At 46.9% G+C, this 18,129-nt stretch overlaps 1 protein-coding gene across 1 annotated transcript in view; it reads right to left on the bottom strand.

The window, feature by feature from the left end:
• Positions 1–8,690: 8,690 nt before the first annotated feature.
• Positions 8,691–18,129, bottom strand: part of LOC139310083 (E3 ubiquitin-protein ligase TRIM11-like) — a 61,447-nt gene continuing 52,008 nt past the window's right edge. Inside the window, 6 exon segments of the mRNA XM_070934240.1 lie at positions 8,691–8,973; positions 8,975–9,456; positions 11,368–11,400; positions 12,553–12,671; positions 14,686–14,708; positions 16,388–16,618. Of these exon segments, the coding sequence (XP_070790341.1) occupies positions 8,896–8,973; positions 8,975–9,456; positions 11,368–11,400; positions 12,553–12,671; positions 14,686–14,708; positions 16,388–16,618 (966 nt within the window). The 3' untranslated portion in view covers positions 8,691–8,895.

Genomic DNA, 18,129 nt, shown 5'->3' with positions numbered 1-18,129 from the left:
GCTTTCTAACTACCCAGAATTGTTACAAGCTTTACACATGCATATTTCCTGTGGATAAGCAGTCTTTGTTCTTGCCAGACAGACTCCACAATTACAGGCTTCCTGACTTACTTTCAAGTGTGTGCCATGACCTGGCTTTATTTTAGCAGACGGCCCATCATTCACCCCCCCCCCCCCCGCCCCCGCCTTTGAATCTGAAAACAATTTAATTTTCCAAGATTCACCCAACATCAATACCCCTGTACTTGGAGACCCCGTAGCTTGCTTACAGGTGGAAAGGCAAAGCAGAAGGCATTGTAATGCACTTCAGGTGGTGGCCCACAAGAAACTTTTGGTGGTCCATGGAGAAATTTTCGTACTTTTGCCGGTGCCCCCTGTTGGAGGAGCTGCTCCGGGACGACCAAGGAGCCAGTCCTGTGAGTGTGACTACTACAGCTCTGGAATATGGGACTGGCTGTGGCGGGGCTGGAAATCTCTGCCCTGGGCAGGCATGTGCAATGAGCAACTTTGCAAGTGGTACAATACGCAAAAAGGAGCGCACCCCTCTCCATCTGGAATGAAATAATGGTGCTGTTGCCACGACTGGGGAGGGGACATCAATCAATCAATCAATCAATCATCAATCAGAATAGAGCTGGAATGTGCCTTGGAGGTCTTCTAGTCCAGGGGTCCCCAACCTTTTGGACCTCAGGGATCACCAAGTTCACAATTTTAAATCCCGCGTCCCACTAATACGAATCCAGCGCGCCACTTCCTGAAGCGCCTGGACTCCCAGTGACGGGATGGGGTCCTTCAGGCACTCTCCCTCCTCTCTCTTTCTCTCTCTCACATCTCTTTCTCTCCCTCTCCCCCACTCTCCGACTCTCTCTCTCCCTCCCTCTTTCTCTCTCTCTCACACATGTCTCTCTTTCTCATTATGATTCTCTCATTCTGATTCTCTCTCTTTCTCTCTCTCTCACTCTCTCATTCCCTCTCTTTCTCTCTCACACATCTCTCTCTCTCCCTCTCTTTCTCTCTCTCTCTCTCCTCTCACTCATTCTGATTCTCTCTCTGATTCTCTTTCATTCTGACTCTCTGTCTCTCATTCTCTCCGATTCTGATTCTCTCTCATTCTCTCTCTCCCCCCTCTCTCCCACTCTCTCCCCCCCTTCTCTCTTTCTCTCTTTCTCTTTCTCTCTCTCACATCTCTATCTCTCCCTCTTCCCCCACACACTCTCTCTCTCATTCTGATTCTCTCTCTCTGATTCTCTCTGATTCTCTCTGTGTGTCTCATTCTCTCTCTGTCTCTCATTCTCTCTCATTCTGATTCTCTCTCATTCTGATTCTCTCTCTTTCTCTCTCTCTCTCTCGAGGAGCGCTCGCTGAAGCGGTGCGGGAAACTTCGGCCGGGCTCCTCGAGAGACGAGAGCTCGCGGGGGGCCGATCTGGCGTCTGCAATGGAGAGCAAAATCCGGCTGCTCCCCGGACCAGGCGCCGTTTACCGCTCCGCGTCCCAAGCAGCAGGAGACGAGGGCTGCGTTGCCCCCCCGGCTGGCGCAAATCTCCCGAGGCGGAAGGCGGATGCCGCGCAGGTGCACGTAGCGCTTCGCTCCCGCAGCTTCCAGCCATCGCCGTCGCTGCTCCGGCCCCTTTGCGCCGCCCCCTCCCCCGCCGCGGCCCCAGCGCCAGGATTCCCTCCCGGACGGAGAGGCTGCGCGCCTTTTGCGAATTGCCCCGCCTGCAAAGTGGGTGCAGAGATTCCCAGCCCCGCCACGGCCGCTCCCATATCCAGAGCTGTAGGAGTCGCCCTCCCAGGACTGGCCCATTGGTCCTCCCGGAGCAGCTCCTCCAACAGGGCGCAACGGCAAAAGCACGAAGGTTTCTCCACGGACCACCAAAAGTTTCTCGTTGGTGACCGCTGATATAGACTTTCCCAAGCCCCCTCCTGTATCTTGCCTTTTCGGGAGTGGCACTTCGTTTATGGAATCCCCTCTCCAGAGAGCCTCAATTGGCACCCATAGTGGCATTTTGGCACCAGGTGAAGATCTTTCTGGGGAGGAAGGGAGGAGGAAGGAAGGAAGGAAGGGAGGGAGAGGGAGGAAGGGAGGGAGGGAGAAAGGAAGGGAGGGAGGGAGGGAGAGCGGGAGAAAGGGAGGGAGGGAGGGAGGAAGGGAGGGAGGAAGGAAGGGAAGGAGGAAGAGAGGGAGGAAGGGAGGAAGGAAGGGAAGGAGGGAGAGGGAGGAAGGAAGGGAGGGAGGACGGAAGGGAGGGAGAGAGGAAGGAAGGGAGGGAGGGAGGGAGGGAGAGGGAGGAAGGGAGGGAGGGAGAAAGGAAGGAAGGGAGGGAGAAAGGGAGGGAGGGAGGGAGAGCGGGAGAAAGGAAGGGAGGGAGGGAGGGAGGAAGGGAAGGAAGGAAGGGAAGGAGGAAGAGAGGGAGGAAGGGAGGAAGGAAGGGAAGGAGGGAGAGGGAGGAAGGAAGGGAGGGAGGACGGAAGGGAGGGAGAGAGGAAGGAAGGGAGGGAGGGAAAGGGAGGAAGGAAGGAAGGGAGGGAGAGAGGGAGGGAGGGAGGAAGGAAGGGAGGGAGGGAGAGAGGAAGGGAGGGAGAGAGGGAGGAAGGAAGGAAGATGTTGCAAAGCAAGACCACCACTAGGGGGAGTCAACAAAGGCCTAGGCGTGGAAGCCCCGCCTCTTATTTACATATAGGGAAAAGGCGGGGCAGGCTGCCATCTTGACTTTGCTGACCTTCCTTGGGATACCTTTGCTGTAATCCCCATCCCTTTGAGATTCTGTGGGCCAGATAAGTGGCTCTCAATTTGGAGTCTGTGAAGTCAAATAAATAAGCGTTTTAACATTTCTCATGTATATAAAACATTAAAAATGCCTTATGACAGATTTTCACACTTATGACCATGGCAGCATCCCCATGATTACCTCATCAAGATTCATTTGCTTGGCAATTGGCTCATATTTATGACAGCTGCAACGTCTCCCAGTCACATGATCACCCTTTGTGACCTTCTGACAAGCAGTCAACGGGGAAGCCCAAGACACTCAGCAATTGTGTCACTAAGTTTAGAACTGCAGTGCTTCACTTAACAACCGTGACAGGAAAGATGGTGATATAACGCTACCCCCGTTTCCCTGGAGTCCGGGTTCCCCTTGCCCTCTTTTCCAACCATCCAGGCGCCTTCCCCTGCTACCCTCCATTCCTTGTGGCTGCCACTCCACTCTGGTCCCTTTGCTCAGGCCCCCCCACTTGCCCTGCTCAGCTGGACTCTGCTGTCTTCTTCCAGGCGGTCCCTTCTGGAGTCTCCTTTCAGCTGGCAGGTCACACGGTGGGACGGTGGCCAGATGCCGGTCAGCCCTTCTTCCTCTCTCTGCTCTCTCTCTCTCTCTCTCCTGCCACTGCCTCTGCTCCTCCGTTGATTCCCCTGCCTGCCTCCCTTTCTCTCCATCTCTTTCTCCTTCCTCCTCAGGCTTTCAATACACATTTTTCTCTACCTTTCCCCACACTCATTTCTCCATTCCCTCACTTTTCTCCCCCTTTTCTCAACCTATATTCATGTGTTGCTTCATCCCCCCTCACTTGGTGGGGTGGAGACCAGATGAGCCTGGAGGCCCCACTTGCCTTCCCCCCAAAGAGACTCACCTATCCCTCTCACCCTCTCTCTCTCTCTCTCTCTCCCCTGCTCTCCTCCTCTTTCCTGCCAAAGCCTCTTTTCATTCTTTTCTTCTGCCATGATGCACTTAAAATGGGGCAACACTCAATTAACAGCAGTCTCACTTGGCAGCAGAAATTTGGGGCTCCATTGGTTGTATATCAAGGACAACCTGTATTAGGTATGTTTGGATTACTCATTTGCTCCTTTGCCAACAGCAGCTTCTCAATCTTCAGCTGTTTAGATGCTTTGAGATGTTCCAGAGAGCTGCTGTTAGCATTCAAAGTCACCATATCAAAGTTAATTTTGTATCCTGCCTTTATTTTTTCTACTAATAACTCAAGGTGGCAAACATATCCCACACATCTTCCTCCTCCTGTTTTCCCCACAACAGTCCTGTGATAGGATAGGAAGGGATTCCTGGGGAAAAGGAGGCCTGAGAGGATAGGAAAGGAGGCTTAAGGGGGAAAAGGAGAGGGAGTGATGGCAATATGGAGGAGAGGAGAGGCTTCTGTGGGGCAAGCCTGAGGGAGCGAAGGGGATAGGATAGGAGAGGCTTCTGTGGGGCAGGCAGAGGAATCCATGAAGGAGCAGAGGTGGTGGAAGGAGATGCCAGCAGGCAATTCAAGAGAGGGGAGGGGGAGGGAGGGGGAGGGAGGGAGGGAGGGGAAGGGGGGGGCTACCAGCCACATGAATACCATCTCATCACTTGACCTGCCTGCTGAGAGACTGACCACCATACTACATGATCCAGGCCAGTAGAGGTGCCTGAGTGAGGAACCAGTGTGGACCAGCAGCCATATCAAGAGGGTGAGGAGAACCCCGACTCCACCGGCCCTTCCTTCCTTCCTTCCTTCCTTCCTTCCTTCCTTCCTTCCTTCCTTCCTTCCTTCCTTCCTTCCTTCCTTCCTTCCTTCCTATTTATCTATCTAACTAAATATCTATCTATCTATCTATCTATCTAAATATCTATCTAAATATCTACCTACCTAACACCTACGGTATGTATCTATTGTGTATCTGGCCTTTATTCTTTCTACTAATAACTCAAAGTGGCAGACATATCCAACGCATCTTCCTCCTCCTATTTTCCCCACAATCCTGTGAGGTGGTTGGACTGAGAGAGAAGGACTGGCTCAAAGTCACCCAGCTGGCTTTCATGGCTAAGGCAGGACTTGAACTCAGTCTTCCTCTTCCTAGCCTGGCGCCTTAACCACTAGATCCCACTGGATCTGACTTCCATCTCATTTATATATGGCGGCATATAAATCACAAAAATAAATAAATAAATAAATAAATAAATAAATAAATAATATGACTGCAACTACAGTACTACTACTAAACAGGTTTAGGGCTGAGACCTCATTTAGAGGACATTCACATCTAAATCTCTTTTAAATATTCCCCAGAAGTGGGGAGATGCAACTCAGAAACAACCCTAGAGGGAGTCAACAAAGACCTAAGGGAGGGAAGCCCCGCCCCTTATTTACATATAGGGAAAAGGCGGAGCTGGCTGCCATCTTGAGTTTGTTGACATGCCTTGGGACACCGTGGCCGTAATCCCCATCCCTTTTGATAGTCTGTTGGGCTAGATCAGTGGCTCTCAATTTGACATATGTGAAGTCAAATAATAAGCATTTTAACATTTCTCATTTTTAATGTATATAGGCATTAAAAAGTGCTTTATGAGAGTGTTTCACACTTATGACCATTGCAGCATCCTCATGATTACTTGATCAAAATTCAGTCGCTTGGCTATTGACTCATATTTATGACGGTTGCAGGGTCCCCGAGTCATGTGATAGATTCCCCTTGCCTTCTTTTCCAACCATCCAGGCGCCTTCCCCTGGTACAGTCCATTCCTTGTGGCTGCCACTCCACTCAGCTCCCTCACATGGTTGGGTGGGGGTCAGATGGCTATTCAGCCAGTTCTCGCTCTCTCTCCTCTCTCCCCCACCCCCTCCTGCTTGCTGGTCTCTCCTGCCACTGCCTCTGCTCCTCCCGTGATTCCCCTGCCTGCCTCCCTTTCTCTCCATCTCCTTCCTCCTTCCTCCTCAGTCAATACACATTTTTCTCTACCTTTCCCCACACTCATTTCTCCATTCCCTCACTTTTCTCCCCCTTTTCTCAACCTATATTCATGCGTCGCTTCATCCCCCCTCACTTGGTGGGGTGGAGGCCAGATGAGCCGGGAGGCCCCACTTCCCTTCTCCCCCCAAAGAGACTCACCTATCCCTCTCACCGTCTCTCTCTCTCTCTCTCTCTCTCTCCCCTGCTCTCCTCCTCTTTCCTGCCAAAACCTCTTTTCATTCCTTTCTTCTGCCTTGATGCACTTAAAATGGGGCAACTCTCAATTAACAGCAGTCTCACTTGGCAGCAGAAATTTGGGGCTCCATTGGTTGTAAATCAAGGACAACCTGTATTAGGTATGTTTGGATTACTCATTTGCTCCTTTGCCAACAGCAGCTTCTCAATCTTCAGTTGTTTAGATGCTTTGAGATGTTCCAGAGAGCTGCTGTTAGCATTCAAAGTCACCATATCAAAGTTAATTTTGTATCCTGCCTTTATTCTCTCTACTAATAACTCAAGGTGGCAAACATATCCAACACATCTTCCTCCTCCTGTTTTCCCCACAACAGTCCTGTGATAGGATAGGAAGGGATTCCTGGGGAAAAGGAGGCCTGAGAGGATAGGAAAGGAGGCTTAAGGGGGAAAAGGAGAGGGAGTGATGGCAATAGGGAGGAGAGGAGAGGCTTCTGTGGGGCAGGCAGAGGAATCCATGAAGGAGCAGAGGTGGTGGAAGGAGATGCCAGCAGGCAATTCAAGAGAGGGGAGGGGGAGGGAGGGGGGAGGGAGGGAGGGAGGGGAAGGGGGGGGGGCTACCAGCCACATGAATACCATCTCATCACTTGACCTGCCTGCTGAGAGACTGACCACCATACTACATGATCCAGGCCAGTAGAGGTGCCTGAGTGAGGAACCAGTGTGGACCAGCAGCCATATCAAGAGGGCGAGGAGAACCCCAACTCCACCGGCCCTTCCTTCCTTCCTTCCTTCCTTCCTTCCTTCCTTCCTTCCTTCCTTCCTTCCTTCCTTCCTTCCTTCCTATTTATCTATCTAACTAAATATCTATCTATCTATCTATCTATCTAAATATCTACCTAACTACCTACCTACCTAACACCTACGGTATGTATCTATTGTGTATCTGGCCTTTATTCTTTCTACTAATAACTCAAAGTGGCAGACATATCCAACGCATCTTCCTCCTCCTATTTTCCCCACAATCCTGTGAGGTGGTTGGACTGAGAGAGAAGGACTGGCTCAAAGTCACCCAGCTGGCTTTCATGGCTAAGGCAGGACTTGAACTCAGTCTTCCTCTTCCTAGCCTGGCGCCTTAACCACTAGATCCCACTGGATCTGACTTCCATCTCATTTATATATGGCGGCATATAAATCACAAAAATAAATAAATAAATAAATAAATAAATAAATAAATAAATAAATAAATAATATGACTGCAACTACAGTACTACTACTAAACAGGTTTAGGGCTGAGACCTCATTTAGAGGACATTCACATCTAAATCTCTTTTAAATATTCCTCAGAAGTGGGGAGATGCAATGCAGAAACAACCCTAGAGGGAGTCCACAAAGACCCAAGGGAGGGAAGCCCCGCCCCTTATTTACATATAGGGAAAAGGCGGAGCTGGCTGCCATCTTGAGTTTGTTGACATGCCTTGGGACACCGTGGCCGTAATCCCCATCCCTTTTGATAGTCTGTTGGGCTAGATCAGTGGCTCTCAATTTGACATATGTGAAGTCAAATAATAAGCATTTTAACATTTCTCATTTTTAATGTATATAGGCATTAAAAAGTGCTTTATGAGAGTGTTTCACACTTATGACCATTGCAGCATCCTCATGATTACTTGATCAAAATTCAGTCGCTTGGCTATTGACTCATATTTATGACGGTTGCAGGGTCCCCGAGTCATGTGATAGATTCCCCTTGCCTTCTTTTCCAACCATCCAGGCGCCTTCCCCTGGTACAGTCCATTCCTTGTGGCTGCCACTCCACTCAGCTCCCTCACATGGTTGGGTGGGGGTCAGATGGCTATTCAGCCAGTTCTCCCTCTCTCTCCTCTCTCCCCCGCCCCCTCCTGCTTGCTGGTCTCTCCTGCCACTGCCTCTGCTCCTCCCGTGATTCCCCTGCCTGCCTCCCTTTCTCTCCATCTCCTTCCTCCTCCTCCTTCCTCTCCCTTTCCTCAACCCGTCCTCCTGTGTCGCTTCCTCCCCCTCACTTGGTGGGATGGAGGCCAGGTGAGCCAGGAGGCCCCACTTCCCTTCTCTCCCTTCTCCCTCAGGTTTGCCCCCAAAGAGACCCACCTGTCCCTCTCGCCCTCTCTCTCTATCCACTGCTCCCCTCCTTTTTCCTGCCCAAACCTCCTCCTTTTCATTCCCTTCTTCCCCCGTGATAGTTAAAATGGGGCAAAGCTCACGTAACTGCTGTCTCACTTGGGAGCAGAAATTTGGGGCTCAATTGTAAGTCCAGGACTACCTGTATTAGGTATGTTCATTAGGATTCCTCATTTGCTCCTTTGCCAACAGCAGCTTGTCAATCTTCAGTTCTTTAGATGCTTTGAGGGGTTCCAGAGATCTGCTGTCAGCATTCAAAGTCACCATATCAGTTAAGTTTCACTCCCCTTATTTATTTTTATCTCGCCTTTATTATTTTTACAAATAACTCAAGGCGGCAAACATATCCAACCCATCTTCCTCCTCCTATACCTGTGAGGCTATAAAGCTTATATCGAGTGTAATACTTGCTGAAGCCCTGCTAGGGTTCCTTGGATTATGACAATTATGTGTTAAAAGGAAACGGGAGGAAAAAAGGGGGAAGGAAAGAAAAAAAGAAGGGGATGATTATAGAATATACTGAGTTATGGACACCTACACAATCATTGATTGCAACTAACATGAAACAAACAAGCATGATCCATAAATGGGATGAAGAGCTGTGACAGACATATAAAATCATGATTGACAGGCTTAGCTGTAAGGTATTTTTAATACTGATACACCTGAACACATGATGCTAAAGCCGATAAAGATCCTAGGACACTTCATTTTTTTTTTTATCCAGACAAATAGAAATGATGATCAGGTTATTCCTTTATAAGGACTGATTGACTGACCAGGGTGGCATAGAACAATAAAAAAAGCCGAAGTAGCAAAAAGCTAAGGAATCTCTGCTTTAAAGGCTTTTGGAGATCCCTGCTTGGCAAATAGGGATTTTTCCAAATTTTTGTTTATGGTTATCTCTTCTTTTAGGGGAGTGTCAGGCAAGGGCCTTTGAACAAACAGAAACAGGGCAGAAGGGTCTCTCCAACCAAGGAAGCGTCTGAGAATTTATGGAGCAGAGTTGCTGTGCTGGCATCAAAAAAGCTCACTTGTCCCCCTTCGCAGTTGAGAGAGATGCGGATCCTCGTAGGCTCCTCAGTCAGGACCAGGTCAGAGCGTTTTGATGGAGATATGGCCTCGTATTTCCCTACGCATTTCCAAAACATCCAGAACATGGTCTGCTTATCAACCTTTGTTACATTCAGTGGCTTACTGGCAACCCCTACAGCCCATCCTTCTCTATCTCCTACAATTACTTCCCAGAAATGTCTCCCTGTTGAGAACTTCTGACAGCCAAGGACACAAGGCATAGATATGGGTTCTTTAAATGGCTTAACTCCTTTGACGCTTTTTCGATCTTGGGAGACTTCAAGCCACTCAAGATTGGCTGTGTCTGGATCCAGAGTTACATTCTCTGTAAGGGGGAAGAGAAGAAGGAAGGAAAAAAACAAGAGCTTCAGCTGCAGGCCTGGTTTGTGTCTTCAACTCTCAAGTGTTTAACCCTCTTGTGTGAATGGAGTTCAGCTTCCAAACACCTCCCCCCCCCCAGGACTGGAAGACTCATTGTTCTTTTAAACAACACCTAAGCATTGCCTGGTCAAGAATCCTCCAACTTTGGCAACTGTAAGACTTGTAGACTTCAACTAACAGAATTCCAATGGCTGATGGGGCTGCTATTGTCCAGGTCCCTCTGCTCCCTTTTCTCCAAGCACTCGGGCTCTCCCACTGTCTTAGTCCCATCCTCTGTTAACTGCCGGCCTCTTCAGCGCTCCTCTGGCCTTCTCCTTCCATTCACTTAGGTTGCCTTCGCCATCTTCCAGTCCATCTGCCTCCCCTCCAGCTGCCACTAAGCTGCACACCTTCAGGATACGTTGACTACCTGTATAGCTTTTGGCTCCTCCCCTCAGCTCTTCGTCTCTTGGCTCCACTGGTCAATTCCCCTAGTCTCTAGTCTCCCATGTGGCCGCCACTCTGCTGATTACCGTCCAGCTTTGCCATCCTGGATCGGGAATTCTGGGAACTGAAGTCCACAAGTCTCACAATGGCCAAGTCCTTCAAACACTTCATAGCGCTCCACCTCTTCCAGAAGATCAGGCAGAGCAAGAGGCTGCCATGTTTCAATTCTGAACTGGTAAAAGTCAGAAGGATCCCCCAGAGGTAACTTAGGACACATGATGGGATGTGAGGAGGCTCCGTCTTTTTCTCTACGAGCATCAGGGTATCACAGGGATGTACAAAAGGGGAGGATCTTATACAGGAAACCTCTGCTTTCACCAGTCTGATGGCCCACAGAGTGGAGGCAACCCAGGTGCTCCAACTTTGCTATTTGCTTTGACCCAAAGGACCTAATTTCTGCTCCCAAAGATCTGGTCTCTCACCAACTTATAGTCAGGCAGTAAAATCAAGAGGATGTTATTAGCTTGGTAGGAATTCAAGATTCCTTTCACTCCCAGGTCATATTTTCCCATTTGTCCAGGTATTTCATTCTACACCAAGATTGGCTTCAGTTTTTTAGATTACCGTATTTTTCAGAGTATAAGACGCACCAGAGTATAAGACACAGCTTAGTTTTTGGGGAGGAAAATAGGGAAAAAAATCTGCCTACCAGGTATTCATCTGGCTATCGTCCTTAGTCTGGTCAGCTTCAGCACATTAGTTTGCTGGTTTTTTATCCCCTGCTTGGGGATAAAAAACAGCTTCTAAGGCACAGCTGAGAGGAAGCAGCAATGAGAAAAGCAGGCAAAGCTTCACTCGGCTGGTACCTGGTTAGGGCTGGAAAAAGCTTCTAAAGAACAGCTGAGAGTCGGAGCAAAGCAGGGAGACCGCTTCACTCAGGGAGTTGAGGGAGCAGGCAAAGCTGGCAAGATTGCTTGCTAGTGCTTCATTAGTGCCTCGGTGGGGCTGAAAAAAGCTTCCAAAAAGCTACATACGGAGTATAAGATGCACCCAAATTTTCAGCCTCTTTTAGGGGGGGGGGAAAGGTTCGTCTTACATTCCAAAAAATATGTTATGTATAGAACGGAACAGAGCAGAGCAGGAGTAGAGGAGTAGAACAGAACAGAACAGAACAGAACAACCGCTTGATTTGGCCAAATGTGATCAGACACACAAGGAATTTTTCTCCATTGCATTAGCTAATATTGTACATATAAATGGCAAGTAATAGTTCATAAATCATATAATCATTAAAGTTTACTGGATCATCATAGTCTTATATAGTAATTAATCCTATATTTTTCTTTTTGATCTATTATGTTTCTCTTCACATTACTGGCATCAGAGCTCAAAATAGCACGGAAATCCAATTCCTATAACTCATATTTACCTTCCTGTACTTGAAGTCCACTTTCCAGAGTATCTGGGGAAGAAAAGGGAGGAATTCAGCATCTCATCCCTGGAATTGGAGCAACAGAAGGGCCTCCCTCAGATTCCCTGATTTGTTTTCCTTGGCCTCAGATCAGGAAATAAGGAATAGGGAAAGCTACAAGCCAGAATGTCATTGGTGGCTATATATATTCCATCAGGTATAAATATATTCTACTATATATGCACCTCAGTGGTGCAGCGGACTAAAGTGCTATTAAGTGCTAGCACTTAGCTGCCAGCTGCCTACAATTAGTGCAAGTTCGAATCTCACCAGGCTGAAGGTTGACTCAGCCTTCCATCCTTTTGAGGGAGGTAAATTGAGGACCCGGATTGTGGGGCCAATAAGCCAACTTTGTATAGAACAACACCGCGGGGGGGGGGGGGGGGGCAAAGCCCTAATAAGCAGGTATATACAAAAAAGAATGCAGGCTATTGCTATAATGCATTGTAAGCCGCCCTGAGTCTACGGAGAAGGGCGGCATATAAATTGGACTAATAAATAATAAAAATAAATAAATAAATTCCATATACAGGTAGTCCTCAAGTTACAACTATTTTTTTAGTGACGTTATAGTAGCACTGACAAAGGAGCTTTATGATCGGTTCTCACACTTATGACTGTTGCAGCCTCCCCAGTCCCGTGATCAAAATTTGGGCACTTGGGAACCAGCTTGTATTTACGATGGTTGCAGCATCCCATGATTCTGGGATTGTCCTCTTCAACCTTCCTGGGGAGCTTCTGACACGCAAAATCAATGCATGAATCCAGATTCATTTATCAACCACGATTCACTTAACTGCCGTGATTTTCTGAATAACTGTGGCAAAAAAGTTCGTAAAATGGGGCACTGCTCACTTAACAACTGCCTTGCTTAGCAACAGAAATTTTCAGCTCAACTGAGGTCATAAGTCAAGAACTACCTGCATATATTCCATTATACTTAGTGGAAACTTATTCTGCTTCCCCAGTGATCAGTGCATTTGGGTTTGGGCTACGAAGAATACAGGTAGCCTCGTCTTACAATCATAACTGAGACACTGATCCTGAAATCGATCCCTCTTTGATCCATGTGACACTGACCCAGAATGTCTCTTGGATGCTCAAAATGTCATCCAGTGTAAAACCCCAGCAGCTGTTTTTTACCTCTCAGTTTTTTCATGGCACTTTTCAGAACCGCAGGGATATCGCTGTAATCCCAGATTGTCCACTTCGGCTCTAGAAGTAAATCCACCGGATTCTCATATGTTTCCTTAGCCTGATATCTGGCAAGACAAAATGACAGAATAACAGAGTTAGAAGGGACCTTGGAGGTCATCTAGTCCAGCACCCACCACCACTCCCCAAGCAGGAGACCATATTCCATTTCTGACAGGTGGCAGTCCGGCCTCTTCTTGAAAGCTTCCAGTGATGAAGCTCCCACTACTTCTGGAGGGAAGCTGTTTCATTGGTTGATTGTCCTCAGTCAGAAAATTTCTCCTTATTTCTAATTTGAATCTCTCCTTGATCAGTTTCCATCCATTATTCCTTGCATGGCCTTCAGGTGCTTTGCAAAAGAGATTGACCCCCTTCTCTCTGTGACAGACCCTCAAATATTGGAACACTCTCTCCAGAATGTGTGCATTGGGCTGTTCCATGCCTTGTATTTATGTGGTGCCTGGTTGTGTATGGCTTTTAGTTGTTAAGTGGGGTGTTGATGGACAGCTATTAAGTCATTGATTGTCATTTTCTTGTGTTGCCCTGTCCTCAGATCCTAAGTACCTGGTAAGATGGTGGTAAATCAGCACTCCTGTTGACTGACAAGAGCCCTGTTTCCCAGGCTTCAGTCAATTCTCTGGCTAGCTATTCAAATATGGGCACCATGTGCGACTCAGTGGATCCTGACCCAGAACTGCACTCATCTACCTTCATCAAGTTAAACAAGAGATCTAGTAGAGGCAACTAAGTTCCAGTTTTGGGCTCCCTACTCTTCAAAATTCTTGTGAATCTCTTGGCCAAAGCAATGGATTTGTCAGAGTTTGCAGCAATCCAACCAGCACACAAGTAAATAATTCAGCAGGATTCATTTATAGAAGAAACTTCTTTATATACAATAATATAGAGCATGATGCATGTATACAATACCCATGCAGTAGAAGCCAGGACCAGAATAACCAGAACTCAGAAACACAGAAGCTATATTGCAAGGACAAAGTAACTCTTATATATATACAGATCAGTCAAGCTAAGCCCCGCCCAGGCTCCGAGCCCTCTCCCATGGCTCACAATAGATCCTGTTTGTTAGTCACCAAACAGTTCCCATTGGCTGTCTTGTTGTTATTGCTATTCCAGCTCATAATTTCTTATACACTGACAGGATTGTATCTGACCAAATGACTGATGACTAATATGGGTGAGGTAGGTAAACAATTAGCAGATGGATATAACATTCAAACTGATCTTGATGGATTAAACTAGTGGTTCCCAAAGTGGGCGGGATGATTTACGGGGTGCTAAGAGGCAAGGGGGGCATCGGGGGGCGCTAAGAGGCAAAGGGGGTGGCAGAGAGTGCTGGAGTTGGGCTCCCCCCTGCAACTGTAACTCTTTTTAAATCAGACATGATATGTAAGTCCGTGATGGCAAACCTATGGCACGCGTGCCACAGGTGGCATGTGGAGCCATGTCACCTGGCACGCGCGGCATCGGCCATTCCTCTTCCGGGTTCACAACCCAAAGCTCAGATCATCAGACTAGCTGGCCAGTGCACATGTGTGCATCAGAAACTGAAAGTTTGTTTCCCGGGGCACGCATGCCACTGGGCAGCTCCTCTTACCACGCGTGTGAGGCTGAACTCTTGGATGCTCTCTTATTGCTCTCCTTGCTTGCTATCGGTCGCTGCTTGCCCAAACCACTCGGCCCAGGCCCAGCTGCTCTGCTCCTCGCCCGCTTGACTGCCGTTGCCTTCCTAACTTTTGGTAAGTTGCAGGTGGGCTGCCGCGGATGGGGGGGAGGGGCTGGGGGGGTGGCATGCCTGGCTGGCTACTGCCACCTGTGGTGTGCTGCCCAGGAAGGAGGAGGGCTGTGGGGGGGAGGGGCTGGGGGGGATTAAATATTGCTAATTATATTGTGTTGAGGTTGTCTGTTGAGGTTGTTTGGAAAGGTCTAAAAAGCCCTGAAATACAGTACGTTGTCTTTACAATAAAATACTGTGAAATAAAGAAAAAACCTTTCAAAAATAGGAAAACTGCTGGCAGAGCTTCTGATCTCTGAGTCTGTAAAGAAAAGGGTGGATTTACTTACTTCTTCAAGATGCTTCCAATGTCCTAAAAAATAAAGAGAGGAAGCACTGAAAGGAGCCATTTCCTAGGCAGAAAATTAAATTCTTACAGTCACAAAATACATGAGTGAAACGTCTGGACAACCAGACACTAACAGACATACAAAATACTTCCATTTTTTTAAAAAAAATTCATTGCTCTTCCCCCCCCCCTTTTTTTTTTTTTAGAGTGGTATTGTTTTTACTTTCTTGTCTAAGAAAAATTAGACCCAGATTGAATCCAACACAATTACAGAAGATATATATTTATATATAAAACATGGTAGCAAAAAGAAAAGACTATTTGAAAAACAAAATAGTGCATCAATAGGATAAAAAAATCCCTTGCATTTATGCTTCCAAAATCAAGGCACTTTGGAAAATCCAGGTGGTTATAATACTTTGAAGAAGGTGATCAGTGTTGAGTTTCTCCTTGGCCTGGAGATTTAAGGGGAGGGGAAGACCCTACAAAGAACACCCACCACCACATCCCCCAATATGGGATAGGAACCCTAAGCAGGCATTCTTAAAACTGTGAAGAATATATAGACAATTGACCAGAACTTTGAATTCCTGCTTTTTCTGAATTACATTATGTATCCCTAATATTAGCCATTACAAGTAGTCCCTGACTAAACAGTTCATTTAGTGACCGTTCGAAGTTACCACAGCACTGAAAAAAATTATTTATGATCATTTTTCACACTTAAGGCTCTTGCAGAAAAAGAGGATACAGAATACTATAAAATTTGGTATAGATGGTATGAGTGGTTGGAGGAAAGGAAAAATGAAGAAGAAAAATAAGGAGGAGATAAAGAAATGTCCAAAAATAATGGGAAAAATTGGTAAAATACAATTTAGTGATTGAAATGAAAATGAGAAATATATTGTAAATGAAATGATGGGGACAGATAGTAATTTGGAATGAGATGAAGTAAAATTGATGGAAATAGTAAATAATAAGGAAGGACCACTATGAAAAAGCTGTAAAAAGAGTCTTGTATATAAGTGTTGTATGTCTTGTATTGTTTTACTGTGTTATAAATAAACTTTTTTAAAAAAAGAAAGACTCTTGCAGCATCCCCATGGTCACATGATCAAAATTCAGCCACTGGGCAACCGATTCATATTTATGACGGTTGCAGCGTCCTGGGGTCATGTGATCACCATTAGTGAATTTCTGACAACCAAAGTCAGTGTGGAAGCCTGATTCATTTAACAACTGTGTTACTAACTTAACCACTGCAGAGATTCACTTAACAACAGCGGCAAGAAAAGTCATAAAATGGGGCAAAATTCACTTAACAATTGTTTCCCTCAGCAACAGAAATTTCGAGTCCAAGTGTGCTCATATGTCAAGGACTACCTGTTGTCTTCATACCTTCCAGTTTCCTTTCCATAGAAAGAGTCAAAAAGTTTACTAAATGAGGAGTTGAAAAAAAGATTTTGAACTTGGTCAAGCTAAAATAAGGAAGAATTTCCTGACAGTGAGAAATATTTATCAGTGGAACAGCCTGCCTCCCTGAGTTTTGGGTGCTCCATCACTGGAGGATTCCAATAAGAGTTTGGACAACCATTTTTGGGGAATGGTTATGACGTCTCCTGCCTTGGGTAGAAGATTGGACCAGAAGACCTCCAAGGTCCCTTCCAGCCCTAGGATTCTATGATCTCAACTTCCTGACTGACCTGTAAGAGTTTGCTGGCTGGCTGCTGAAGCTTCTCTTCTATCTCCTGGATGAGATGGTCAAGAGAGCCCAGTTCCTCCATGTGCTTGGCCAAACCCTTCTCCTTTCTTGCCATAATATCCTTCTCCGTTTCTTCCATTTGAGTCAATAGAAGCTTCTCCTGTCCTTCTAACCAGAGTTGTAGCTCTCTGAATTCAGCCACTACATTTTTCTTCACTTCTTTGATGAGCTCCTAGAATAAGAAAGAGAAAAAACAAAAGTCATAATTTTATTTTTAATTGTTTTACTTAATTATTTTTACTTTTATTTTAATTGTTACAATAATTAAACAGATTCCTTGAAGAATCCAGAAGTGAGGTGGGAGAATATCCGAAGCAAACAAAAAACCCATTTGATAATAAAAAGCGTAGGGGGAAAGGGTTTTTTTTTTTAAAGTCTCTAGTTTAATGACCTCTCATGAAAATTTTCCTAGCAATCCGGGATTCCAAAAAAGGAGACAGAAAAATGTTTGTGTTCACAATTTTTTCAATAGGATGAAATATGGTTTGCATTAATTTATTAAACAAAACAAACCCATTGTATAAAAGATGGCTCATGGGATAGGGGCACTTAACCCAACTGTGACTCATTCAGCCAATGGTGACATCTTAGTCCCCAGGTTAAGACCAAGTTCTGTGCCCTAACACCGTCTTTAACTTTAACCAGTGAGATGGTTCCACCCCAGGCGCCTGATGGAACCCGAAAGGTTCCTGATGGAGCTTGGATCATTTCCCGCCTCCTTAACCCACGATTCCTCCGAGGCCCTAGTGGCGGCCTGGGATCAAATCGCGCCTATGCGGCCTCTGATTCGATGCAGATCCCGATGCAGATCTCCATGGTTCACCGCGGAGCTCAGGGAAATGAAGCGTTGGAAAAGACACCTGGAGGGTAGTTGGAGGTCCTCCTGATCTGAATCCGACCGAACACAGTTAAGAACCTATATTAGGTCTTATTTTGTGGCGATGGAAGCGGCAAAACAACAATATTTCGCCGCTCTCATTGCATCTGCAGAAAACCGCCCAGCCGCCCTGTTTAGGGTGACCCGCTCCCTCCTTAACCTTGGAGCAAGGGAGGACCCCTTGCAGGACCGAGCTGAGGATTTTGCACAGTTTCTGGAAGATAAAATCGCTCAGATCCGGACTGGGTTGGACTCTGACTGAGCAGAGTCCACTGAGGAGATCGGGCCTAGACCTGGGTTGAGTTTGAGCCTGTTTCGTTGGATGAAGTGGACAGGATTATGGGTCGGCTGGGGGCCTCCACGTGTGCATTGGACCCGTGTCCCTCCTGGCTTGTTTCTGCAGCCAGAGAGGTGACCGGAGACTGGATCAAGGCTGTTGTTAACGCCTCGCTGAGGGAGGGATTCGTCCCCGCTGCACTCAAAGAGGCGGTGGTTCAACCCCTCCTTAAGAAGCCCAACCTGGACCCGGACTCCCTTAACAACTATTGTCCAGTCTGCAACCTCCGCTTTTTAGTGAAGGTTGTTGAGACCATGGTGGCGGACTTCCGGCGGCAATCTCAGCGCGTTAGGGACGAAAGGGGCGACCTCCGCTCCTGAGTTCCTAACAATCCCGCATCTGGAGCCGAAATAGGCGCTATTGATCTCGTAGTGATCAATAGTTTAAAGGGGAACATCTTAGGACCTCAGAGGAGATCGCAACTTCTCTGAAGGTACAAGATTAAGCCCTTAATCCAGTGTGAGGAAAA

The sequence above is a fragment of the Pituophis catenifer genome, unplaced genomic scaffold, assembly GCF_029215685.1.
Source record: "Pituophis catenifer annectens isolate HBS135680 unplaced genomic scaffold, rPitCat1.0.hap2 SCAF_2, whole genome shotgun sequence".
NCBI lineage: Eukaryota > Metazoa > Chordata > Lepidosauria > Squamata > Colubridae > Pituophis > Pituophis catenifer.
The sequence above is the reverse complement of the archived record's forward strand: the minus strand, read 5'-3'. Positions and strand labels throughout refer to the sequence as shown.